At 45.0% G+C, this 12,394-nt stretch overlaps 1 protein-coding gene across 2 annotated transcripts; it reads left to right on the top strand.

Moving 5' to 3' along the window:
* The first annotated feature begins 32 nt into the window (after nucleotides 1–32).
* Nucleotides 33–10,960, top strand: camk1ga (calcium/calmodulin-dependent protein kinase IGa). Of its 2 annotated transcripts, XM_084463737.1 has the most exons (13): nucleotides 33–181; nucleotides 1,128–1,240; nucleotides 4,475–4,600; nucleotides 4,684–4,758; nucleotides 5,201–5,339; nucleotides 5,682–5,805; nucleotides 6,382–6,457; nucleotides 6,840–6,952; nucleotides 8,616–8,694; nucleotides 8,908–8,995; nucleotides 9,090–9,355; nucleotides 10,247–10,353; nucleotides 10,644–10,960. In XM_084463737.1, exons 2-12 carry the CDS (start codon nucleotides 1,155–1,157, stop codon nucleotides 10,317–10,319), a joined length of 1,245 nt encoding a protein of 414 aa, XP_084319863.1. In that variant the 5' UTR covers nucleotides 33–181; nucleotides 1,128–1,154; the 3' UTR covers nucleotides 10,320–10,353; nucleotides 10,644–10,960. The 2 variants fall into 2 exon arrangements, with proteins under 2 accessions (XP_084319863.1, XP_084319864.1); XM_084463738.1 differs by lacking the exons at nucleotides 33–181; nucleotides 1,128–1,240 and adding an exon at nucleotides 4,185–4,272.
* Nucleotides 10,961–12,394: the final 1,434 nt, after the last annotated feature.

Below are 12,394 nucleotides of genomic sequence, written 5' to 3'. Positions count from 1 at the left end.
CTGCATCGCCTTCACTTAATAGCCCGACATAATCAAAAGGTTAAACTCATCCCTATTCTTAATTAACTCATCAAGCCCCGCCCACCGGTCAGCGCGCAGGAGACGCGCGGCGTCCTGAGCGTCCAGACGCTCCTCAGACGCCTCCCGATCCCCACCGAGCGCCCGGCCGACCGCCGCCGAGGTAAAGAGCTTCTCTGGTTGTTGTTCACCTGTACCGTGTGCCCATGTTTGTCGATGTTGTATTGCGAGCTAGGCTGCATAAAGGGACTTATTAATGAGTAGGCCAGCGAACTAAGGTAGGAATTCACTACTATGGTTTTATTGTAATGTTTTCCTTCTTCCACTCTATTGTAAATCTTTTTATTTTCTTTGGAATAACTTATATATATATATATATACACTTATATATAATATAGCACCGATTTGTTATTGAATACAGGCATAGGTGAAGAAGAGATATTGATCAGTGACATTAAACAACGGAAAAATATATTAGGCTTACATATTTAATTGATCAGCTACTGTTGCTCGTTGTTTTTATCTCACATTCAAGTCTAAAGGACGACTGTAGGCTATATATTTGTATTTGATTGTGATTCACTTTATTATTCAATGGCCTTTGAATCTTATTGACAATGGAAGGACGGCTTGGTATTCATGTCACATTTAAAAGCAGGAAAGGCTGTGTGTGATTGAAGAGGTTACAACCTTTCTCAGCATTAAGGGCAGGATATGTTGAGGCAGCCCAGTGGTTGTAATGCCAGGGATTCTACTTGGAGCCTAATCTCCTCACAGGAGGGAGGGATGGAGGAATCACACGGCCTGCTGCTGCCTCACCCCTGGTAATCTGCTCCCCTTTTGGACCTTCTATAACCATAGGCCCAGGAAGGATTTGAACCTCCAGTACTGTAGCAGGGTGACGCCCCAGTGCGGGTACACTGCTCATGTAAGGTCTAAGCTGGGAGAAAGCTGTTAAGGGCTGTTTAAATAGAGGGCATGTGTATGCTAATATGTTATGTTTAGGGGTGTTTAAATAGAGGGCCTGTGTATGTTAATATGTCATGTTACGAGGTGTTTTGAGATGACCTGTGCATGATAATATGTCATGTTAATGTGTCCATGTTAAGGGGTGTCGGAGCCGCACCAGCGCCACCATGGGGCGTAAAGATATCGCCTGCAGCTGGAAGAAGAGCACCAACAACATCAAGGAGGTGTTTGACTTCAAGGGCAAAATGGGAGCGTAAGTCCTGCACTGTGATGGAATGGCTGGGATTGATCCAGGAGTGCTGCTACGGAGCTGGTCTTCTTGCCTCCCCTAGAGGATGTACTGTGGGACTTATGGTGTGTTCGAGATGCATCATACACCACCCGCACGAGTTGCAAAGTGGGAAATCTCCCAGCTTTCTTGCGGCATTTCACCGAGGCACGCCCCCTTTTGGTCGGTCCCACTCGGGATTCTGAGAGTCAACCGAGTTCAGCGAGGTTATGGTGCCTTCTATTTGTCTCGTAATCGCGATTTGCAGCTCGGGTGTGACGTCACATCCGTCTCGTAAAACGAGTGAGCCCGGGTTTTTCGTTCTATTTGGCACACAACAAGACGAGTCGGAGCTCTGCTTTCTGCTCAAGAATCGGCATTGTTGTCATAGCAACATGGAGCGTCTCTAGCCAATTTCAGCGGCACAAGCTACAAAATAGGCGGTATTTAACACATAAGACTGTAACGACATGCCTATAGGTAACAGTATACAGTGCTATGTGTACGACTTCCGATTTGAATGCGGAAGATGACAATCCTCAGATACTGAGAATAGCAGTTTGACAGAGCTCCACGACTATCCAGAGAAATTAATCTCTTAGGCTCCGAAGATTCGATTTGGTTTGGTTCAGGTTTGGCAAGTGACAGCCCCTCAATCAGAAACAGAAAATAGAAACCTGTTGTTGTTTTTTTTGTTGCCTTCTAGGCCTATTTGTTTTTTTGTTTTTGTTGTTGCCTTCTAGGCCTATTTGTCCACCCGACTCGGGTGGACAAATAGAAGGCACCACAACTCGACCAACAAAGATGGCTGCACCCATAATGAGATGTATTTTCTTTGTATTTGTACCACGTTGGTCATTTTAATGTCGATTTAAAATGCTCTTACACACTGGATTACATTGCTGCTTTAATCCAGTCACCAATTTATGCATTTCACGGTCTTTCTGTGCATGCAATACAATGTAAAGTTTTGTTGTTTGTTTTCGAGCTGGTTTGCTAAAGAGGCTAATGTAGCTAACAATGACTAGCCAATGACTGTTCTTCCCCAACCTGTCGTGTAGCGATGCCCACAAAGACAAACGGGAACGCTATAAGTGCTACAAGCCGGGAAATTACGTCACAAGAGCAACTCGTGCCGGTGGTGTATGATGCATCGCGAACACGTTATTAGCCTGGGAACCGCTTTCTCATGTAGCGGGGACACATGACTTGTTGTCCCAGTGGACGGGCTCACGTTGGGCTGCCATGGTAATCCCTCTCAGCATCACACTGAGATCGGGATTACAGGCGAGCCAATTAGCAACGCTTTGACTTTAACAAGCTAACCTTTTTCACTTTTCCTCTTCAACCTCCTACTTGAATTAATTAGTTGGGGGGGGGGGGGGGGGGGGGGGACTCTCATTGTCTTCTGCTTAGGGTTCCTTACTGAAATGGACAGGTTTAATACAATATATTTTTGGACATTTACATATAGTTATTTTTTTTGCCAAACTGTCAAAAATTTGCTTCAAAATAGTTCACAGTAAACAGGAGCATTGGACGGTTCCTAAGTGAATAAAAAGGTTCCTTACTAGAATCAAAGGCTTCCTTCTTGATTGGAAGGTTCTGTACGAGATTGGAAGGTTCCTCACTAGACTGGAATTGTTCCTTTTAGATTGGAAGGGTTCCTTCTAGATTGGAAGGGTTCTAGATTGGATGGGTTCTTTCTAGATTGGAAAGGTTCCTTCTAGATTGGAAGGGTTATTTCTAGATTGGAAGGGTTCCTTACTAGATTGGAAGGGTTCCTAACTAAATTGGAAGGTTCCTTTACGTAAAATATTGTGTTTGTATTTGCTTGATATCAACTACTTGCTCTGAAGCTGCTTAGAGAACAACCACAAAGCATCACCATTCTGTGTGTGTGTGTGTGTATGTGTGTGTTCACTGTAAGGACTGTGCATTGACGTCATAGAGCCAGGCAGGGACAGCATTAACCTCAGTCAATTATTGGATTTACAGTCTGGGCGAGGGTCCACAACATGGTGTGTTGTGTATTTGTGTCTGTGTTCCTTGTTTTCTAAGAAGTGCATTCAAACCAGTTACATATATATCATATAAAAATACAAGGGTACCTTTTTAGAAAATCTCTAAAATCTCATATTGTGGTTTATTATTTGGATTATGTTAAAATATCCACATATATCCATCATCTTTATAAAATAAAACAGGTTTTACAATAAATATATAATTTTATATAACTATATATATATATATATAGTTATATATATATATATATATAATTATATAAATATATAACTATATATATATATTGAACGACAGGCGCTCAGCTGTGACAGCCAACTTCTAGATTAGTCCTCCCATGTTGCCATGGCTACCTTGTGAGGATGTGCTGCGGATGTCCAGGAGAATGGTGTGCCAGGCTGACCCCTGCTGGCTCCAGAAGGCCATGCCCTCCCTGTCTCTTAGAGTCATTCATAAGCCTCCACGCCATGCATCAAAAACATTTATTATCTGCTATAGAAGGGAAAATGTAGAAATATATGTCTTCTACCATGACCAAAACCTTTAAAGAACATCCGAAACAGTCTGATAAATAGATGGATAAGGCCATCTTTGGTAAAGATTCAAACAAAATTTAAAAACAGGTTTCTATTTTCTGTTTCTGATTGAGGGGCTGTCACTTGCCAAACCTGAACCAAACCAAATCAAATCTTCGGAGCCTAAGAGATTAATTTCTCTGGATAGTCGTGGAGCTCTGTCAAACTGCTATTCTCAGTATCTGAGGATTGTCATCTTCCGCATTCAAATCGTTGCTGAAGTTAATTAAGAAGTTAAGGGGTAAAATGTATATTTAGTTGCACTTTGATCCTATGTATCTATGAGTAGGGGTTGTTATGTTCCTGTTTTCTTTGGTGGCTGCTCTCAGCTCACTGCTTATGTAAAGAGCTTCAGGCTAATCCTGATAGCTGGTTAAACCGTCCTGCAACCGCCCTCATCTCCAGACCCGCAGTGTGTGTGTGAGTGTGTGTGTGTGTGTGGGGGGGGGGGTTATATTGTTTACTGCAGTAAAAAGTTGCAGTACAAAAGCTACATAGTGCTGGTTATTTTATATTTTTGAATGTATTGTTCTCTCTCTCTCTCTCTCTCTCTCTCTCTCTCTCTCTCTCTCTCTCTCTCTCTCTCTCGTGCACACTTTCTCTCACATTGTCTCTCTACCAGAGGCTCCTTCTCCGAGGTGTTCATGGTGCGGGAGAAGAAGACGGGGAACCTCTATGCGCTGAAATGCCTGAAGAAGAAGTTCCTGGCAAACAGCAACCTGGAGAATGAGATCAATGTGTTGAGAAAGTAAAGACTGGCCATCAGACACACACACGCACGCACGCACGCACGCACACACGCACGTCACCCTGTTCCACTCCTCCCTGCAGGATCAAACACGAGAACGTGGTGGGCCTGGAGGACTTCTACGAGAGCCGGACCCACTACTACCTGGTCATGGAGCTGTGAGTTCACTCACCTGCACCTTAGACCCCCCAACCATGACCCCTAGGGACGCCTGCACCTTGACCTCTAGGGACCCCTAGGGACGCCTGCACCTTGACCTCTAGGGACCCCTAGGGACGCCTGCACCTTGACCTCTAGGGACCCTCTGGGGATGATTGTGAACACATGTATATTGTCATTACATCTCAATAAGGGAAACACACTTCATGTTTAACCCATTGAACATGAAATTCTTCACCAGAGGAACAAAGGTTCGTTAGAGTAATATAACCTCAGGATGTTCCATGTAACATGGTTCTAAGGTGTGTGTGTGTGTGTGTGTGTGTGTGTGTGTGTGTGTGTGTGTGTGTGTGTGTGTGTGTGTGTGTGTGTGTGTGTGTGTGTGTGTGTGTGTGTGTGTGTGTGTGTGTGTGTGTGTGTGTGTGTGTGTGTGTGTGTCAGGGTGTCCGGAGGGGAGCTGTTCGACCGGATCCTGGAGAAGGGCATGTACACGGAGAAGGACGCCAGCCTGGTGGTGCGGCAGGTGCTGGAGGCGGTCAGCTATCTCCACGACAACAACATCGTGCACCGAGACCTCAAGGTGAGGGGGCCACAAACCCAGACACACAAACTCACACAAATGCCTGCGTACACACACACACACACACACACACACACACACACACACACACACACACACACACACACACACACACACACACACAGACACACACACACACACACACACACACACACACACACACACACAAATGCATGGCCAAACCCACACACTCACACAAATGCATGCACACACACAGACACAAAACGCACACACACACACACACACTTAACCACACACACACACACACACACACACACACACACACACACACACAGATAGGATGCTCCTCATCCTCTCTGAATGTGTTCTCTGTGTAACCAGCCTGAGAACCTGCTGTACTACAACATGGAGGCCAACTCCAAGATCATGATCAGTGACTTCGGCCTGTCCAAGATGTCTGAGCATGGGGTCATGTTTACGGCCTGCGGCACGCCTGGATACGTGGGTGAGTGAGTGGGTTGGACGGATGGTGGAACCCTCCCACACTATAACCAACCAAAGGGAGAATACATCCCATCCACCCATTACTTTGATTGTTTTTTCCCAGACCGCATGAATATGGATAGTTGAAAGTTGTTAACCATCATTGGTAGTCCTCTCTGTTGCTCATAGGGTAGAGAGGTATCTTTTGGGGGTCAGAATTGTATTCTGAACCTTTCAAATAAGACCATAACCTGTGCTTAAACTGCTAAACACCACTTCTAACATAGCAACTGTTATTGCAATCGCTTGAATGACCTCCATGGGGGTGGTTGGTTGTTCCTTCATGCACCAGGGCACAGGTAGTACACGTCACTAGTGAAGACACAACACATGGGCCATAGACCATCTGTCCTGGTACATAGAAGCCGCAGCAGACCCAGACTTTATGTTAGGAGAGACCGCTGTGTTTGTCCTACAATAACACAGTGTTGGATTCTGGTGTGTCTGGTTTCTAAATGACTTCCTGTTTCTGAAGGTTTCTAAATTACTTTAGAAACCTTTTCTTCCTCGGTTAACTCTGTGTGGTGTTGTCCAACAGCCCCTGAGGTCCTGGCCCAGAAACCCTACAGCAAAGCAGTGGACTGCTGGTCTGTAGGGGTCATCTCCTACATCCTGTAAGGAGGCCTCTCCGCCCTGCACTGCGCCATACACACTCAGGACTCTGCAGGGGACACAGGCTGCCAATCAGAGTCTAGATAGATTCACTCCAGCTCCAACATTATGACCATTTTCACCTCATATTCGTAGCGGGACCCCAAAAGATATAAGAGTGTTTTAATGGAGGAACGACGCAGAGCCTGAATGTAGCGCGCTGTCAGTCCTCCCTCCCTTTGTAAAGAATTTAGGTCTATTTAGATGACAATTCAAAACAGTGTTTTGGGTCTCAGCTGTCATGAGCTTTGGGCTTCAACATGAAAAACACCCTGACAAAAAGAGACTTTAAGTTTGGGAGCAGCATGAGCCCCTTAGTGAGTCTGTTGTCTGTCTCCTCCCCAGGCTGTGTGGCTACCCGCCGTTCTTCGAGGAGAACGAGAAGACTCTGTATGCCAAGATCATGCGGGCGGACTACAGCTTCCACAAACCCTTCTGGGACGACATCTCAGAATCAGGTTAGACTAGGTCCAGGTCCAGCATACTACTCCTACTGATCAGTAGACCAGGTCCAACATGCTCCTCCTACTGATCAGTAGACCAGGTCCAGCATGCTCCTCATACTGATCAGTAGACCAGGTCCAACATGCTCCTCCTACTGATCAGTAGACCAGGTCCAGCATGCTCCTCATACTGATCAGTAGACCAGGTCCAACATGCTCCTCCTACTGATCAGTAGACCAGGTCCAGCATGCTCCTCATACTGATCAGTAGACCAGGTCCAGGTCAAATTACTCCTACTGATCAGGCTGCACCTGCTTGGTAATATTGTTCTTTCAATATCAGACCAAGCCACTTGTTTGTGTGCCCTTTGGACGTGTTTGATGAGAAATATAAACCTATGAATTCCTTTCTTACTTCATCACAATCACATCAGTTAGTTATAAAATATAGTTATAAAATAGAAAAAATATGAAACTAATTAATCTTTTATTTCACAATGTTATCCACACACAATTAAAACCAAAGAGAAAAGGAAAGTTGAGTATGGAGGAGTATTCGTGGATGTATAGATTGTTTACAGGAGAGGGCTCATGAACCATTAGAAACATGCAACCATAAGAAACCGCATCTGTACCTCATCTAAGGTGTGGTGACAGGCAATCAAGTACTGTAAACATTGAATCTAGGAGTCTTGTTTTTCGACTTTTCCCTTTGCTTTAGGCTGTTATATGACCTATGTATACAGGTTTTAAACTAGAAAAATCTATGTCTGAGCCAGGGGGAGTATTCGCGCCCAAGAAAGTCCCTCAATAAGTGTGTGAAACAGCTTGTTTGCACTCAAACTTTATTTCCGTAAAGTTCATCTCGACAGAGGGGTCCTGGAAACGTTGGAAAAACGTTTCCAGGACCCCTCTGTCGAGATGAGCGTGAAAGCTGCTGTGTTGGGTTAGGCAGGACAGTGCGGATCCGTCTTCCATCTCCTCTCCCTCTCCCTCTCCCGCTGTCCACCAAAGAGCGCTATCATCTGTACTTTCAATCATCTCGGCCCCATTCATGGTGACCCGCCCCCATTCAGAACTTGTTGTGCATTTTGCGTGAAATCACTGGAAGTGTATCGGTAAAAAGATTCACTTTTTACCTTCACCTTTTTTTTGCAGCAATATCACCTATAAATATATGATGAAATATAGTGTTGGAGTACAATGTTGTTTTAGGGGTGAATTACCCTTTAATGTGACATGATACAAAACAGAAAGTTTTTGAAAGATGCTGAAATTGTTTTTGCAGAAATGAACAGTGTGAGAATAATAAGGGGTGTTTCTTACATACAGGCATGTAACCCTATTCTAGTAGTATCCCCAAATGCAATTATTAACCCTAAAAAAGCATGATATGGGATCTTTAAAAAGAGTCTGGATAGTTCAGGATGAGGTGTTCTGGAAGCTTCCCCCCCTAGATCCATCAACATTGATCTGATCTGATTACATTGTCTGGGGTTGGTTAATAATGGTTCACATATTGGGATTAGAAAGTACTTAAAATGAACTGGTCAATACAAACTCCTTGTTTGGTAAATCCTGTGCTTTTATTTATAATTATTATTATTTTTTTTTCCTCTTGAATAATAAAGGACATTACATCAGATATCAGTGTTTCTCTGTATGTCTGTTTCCACAGCTAAAGACTTCATCAGAAACATGATGGAGAAGAACCCCAAGAACCGCTACACCACAGAGCAGGCGCTGAGGCATCCCTGGTGAGTCCTCACTCACAATCCTCACTGCTCACTACTGTCCTCGCTGCTGTTACACACCAACACCACTAAGAGCACTAATGTGCCACACATTTTTCACTGTTACGTGTTACTCTAATGTGTTACTAATGTGTAATGTCTAAGTAACGTGTCACTACTCATGTGTAACTGATGTGATGCTAACGTGATGCTAATGTGATACTTACTGCTTGGCAGGATTTACGGAGACACAGCGAGCGACCAGGACATTTACCAGTCCTTCTGCGAGCAGGTCCAGAGAAACTTTGCCAAATCCAAATGGAGGGTACGTAGGCCCACAACCTACACCAAACTCTAAAGCGCGTGTCCCCCCCTGGCCGTGTGTGTCTCCGCTGACCGTGTGTGTCCTCCCTGAACAGCAAGCCTTCAACGCGGCCACCGCCATCAACCACATGTGGAAGCTGCAGCAGACTCACGGCGAGCTCCCCGGCCCCGGCATGGCCCCGCCCGACTGGTGTGAGGAGGAGGGCCCCGGTCCGGACCCGGACCCCAACCCCCCCAGCGCCGCCGAGCGCACGGCTGTCACTCAGTCCGAGGTGGCCCCTCCCACCCAGCCCCTGGTCGCCTCCCCGGCGGCCGCCGTGTTCCACTCAGAGAGCAGCGCCGTCCACAGGCAGTCCATCAGGTACCGTCCTGCTCCCGCCTCCATGAGTAGGGGGAGCTGTTTGGCCAGATGCCTGATGTGTGTGTTGGCACTTAATGTACGCACTTATTGTATGTTGTACATACTGGCAGTCCAAAAAAAAAAGAAAAGTTAGTTATGTAGTGTGGTGGGAATTTTTTGTCAATCGTTTCTGTCTAAACTGTTAGAATAAAGAGTAAAAACATAAAACATCAAAACATCCACAATACAATAATCCAAGATCTCAGATGGGAGTTCGCCCTGCGTCTCTCTATTAGCTTCGCAGGTAGGGCAGCTCTGTCCCCCAATAAAACTAAACCCTTTGCTAAACTTATGGTAATCTATCGATTGAAGCTCCTCAGGATGTCATAAAATGGGGTTTGCGGCCGGCCCTTATCAGTTGGCACAACGTTCTGTCCCTTCTTCCCCTAAGGGGTCAAATACAGCCTTTGAACAGATCCAGCGAAAAAAGGGGTTCACTGAACACAGGCACATTCCAACGGTTACAGAGACGTAGGATGAGAAAACTTTCCCATCACAGTAGCATCTTATCCTAGCTGGCTTTGTTGTATACAGGGAATGGGTTAACCTAACAATTGTTATTGAGAATTGCTTTGCACTTGGTTCTATGAGCATCCTTACTGTACCGATAGCGATATATTGTTTCTCCTTCTTCTGACAAATGTACTTACTGTAATTTGCTTTGGATAAAAGCGTCTGCTAATTGCCCTTAATGTAAATGTAAATGTATTCAACGTTAATATGTAAAGTGGCTCTATTCCAATATAGTATTGGCGTTCTGGACGTAAATCAAGTAGGTAGGTACAGATGTGTTCTTGGTATGGTGAGCATGTTAAGCCGGCCTTCACGGTTTCCTCCTCCCTGGTGTTGCAGCACTGATACAGGGGAGAGAGGGAGGAACCAGAGGGGACAGACGTTCCAGACAGGGGTGTGTTCTATCATGTGATTGGCCGGACCGTTCACATCCTAGGTCACCGCAGGTAACAAGAATGTGATGGACAGTTGTGCTTAGCCCCGCTTTTTAAATGTCAATGTTGTGATGACCATGAGCTCTAAGAAATATACCAGAATGTCTCAGAAAGTAAAGGTTATATTTTTGAGTCACTATTATACTACTATACACTACTATAACATATATTTCTGAATGATACAGGCCAGGGGGGACATCGCCTGTCTTAGTGTAGAAGAAACAAATGGCAGGACTTTCTCAGCTTTCTAGAATGTTCCTCATGGCCAATTACCAAAACATTCTTGTTCTTGTGCTCCACAGTTTTCTCTCACGCTCTTTTCCAGCAGTGAAGTCATTCACTGCTCTGTGAAGACATCCAACGCTTTCCTGAAGTCTTCTCCCGTCCACTCCTGTCTTTAATACAGCATGTGGTCCCAGATATACTGTGATGGTAGAAGACCTTCAGAATATCACGTTTTACCATAGCCCGTCCATTCGCTCTGAGGGAGATGTTGACTGACCTTTACGTATGGTGTGTTGTCCTCATCCTGCCACAGGAAAGACAACAGCTGGCTGGAGCTTAATGCAGAACCAAACACACACACACACACACACACACCTACCTAAACAGACGCATGATGTTGTTACACACACACACACCCACACACACACGTATACATACACCTATACAGAAGCCTGGTGTTGTTACACACACACACACACACACACACACACACACACACACACACACACACACACACACACACACACACACACACACACACACACACCTATACAGACGCATGATGTTGTTACACACACACACACACACACACACACACACACACACACACACACACACACACACACGTATACATGCACCTATACAGAAGCCTGGTGTTGTTACACACACACACACACACACACGCACGCACACGCACACGCACACACACACACACCTACTTATACAGACACATGATGTTGTTATACACACACACACACACACACACACACACATACACCTATACAGAAGCATGGTGTTGTTACACACACACACACACACACACACGCACACCTATACAGACCCATGGTGTTGTTGATCTTATATATCTTTATGGTGTTGTTTTTACTAAACTGGATTTCAATTTTATCACATGGGTCTTTTGAGATGACCTTTACATGCTCTGTAAATGTAAACTTCACATACATTTCTGTGACATGTATATACACATATATTTATATAGTCAATGTCACAGTTGTACTCAGCATTCATCAGGTCTTGGTTAACCCATCATGACACTGTCCTTTGTCAGGCTGCAAAAGTAGTTTTAATGTCAGGAATCCCGTTTGCAGTGACATAAAGAGATTTAAGTCAGGCTCTGCGCCTTTTGCGAGGTACTGCAGTGTGTATCAGGAGGTCGACCTTTCGGAGGGTTTCTTTGTTTTCTTTGCTTTCTTTGTTTTACTTCACCCTGTATACCCTAACCTGTATAGCTCTGCTCAGGAGCTATGCCCACCATTTCTCTGGGAGTGGGTTTTATATGTGCCACATTTCAAGCCATAATCCAGTGCATCGATGCAGTGCACTATAGTCGTTATAGCGGCTATCTCGAAGATCTATAAAGATTTTCATTTAAATAAATGTCAGTTCAAGTCACGATCAATCGCCACATGAGGTGACACGGTGCTGATGGAGCCTCTGGCCCGCGGGTTAAAGTCCTTGCATTTGCAGTATTATGATTGTAAGGAACTGGTTGTCATGGTGACTATACCGCCTTGCATTCAAAGCTCCAGAGTCACGGTGAGTGACGCGTTTCCGCTCCCCAGAAGTTATGGTTCTGAGAGGCGAGGGGGGGCAGGACAGACTCGCTCTTCAACCCACCTACCTGGCCAGCACGCACGTTTGATTCCCGCCATGGGTGAAAGTCCTCTGATACATATGTTATGTTGTAATGCCATGCTCATGGGTTCTTTGCTTATTTTCTCAATAAACATTTAAAATCACTTTGAAGAGCCTGTCTCTGTCCTTTCCACAATCTTACTCCAAACTTGGGTTCAGGTTAGTCTGAGAG

This window comes from Micromesistius poutassou (genome assembly GCF_964030765.1).
Source record: "Micromesistius poutassou genome assembly, chromosome: 2".
NCBI classification, from domain to species: domain Eukaryota; kingdom Metazoa; phylum Chordata; class Actinopteri; order Gadiformes; family Gadidae; genus Micromesistius; species Micromesistius poutassou.
The sequence above is the reverse complement of the archived record's forward strand: the minus strand, read 5'-3'. Positions and strand labels throughout refer to the sequence as shown.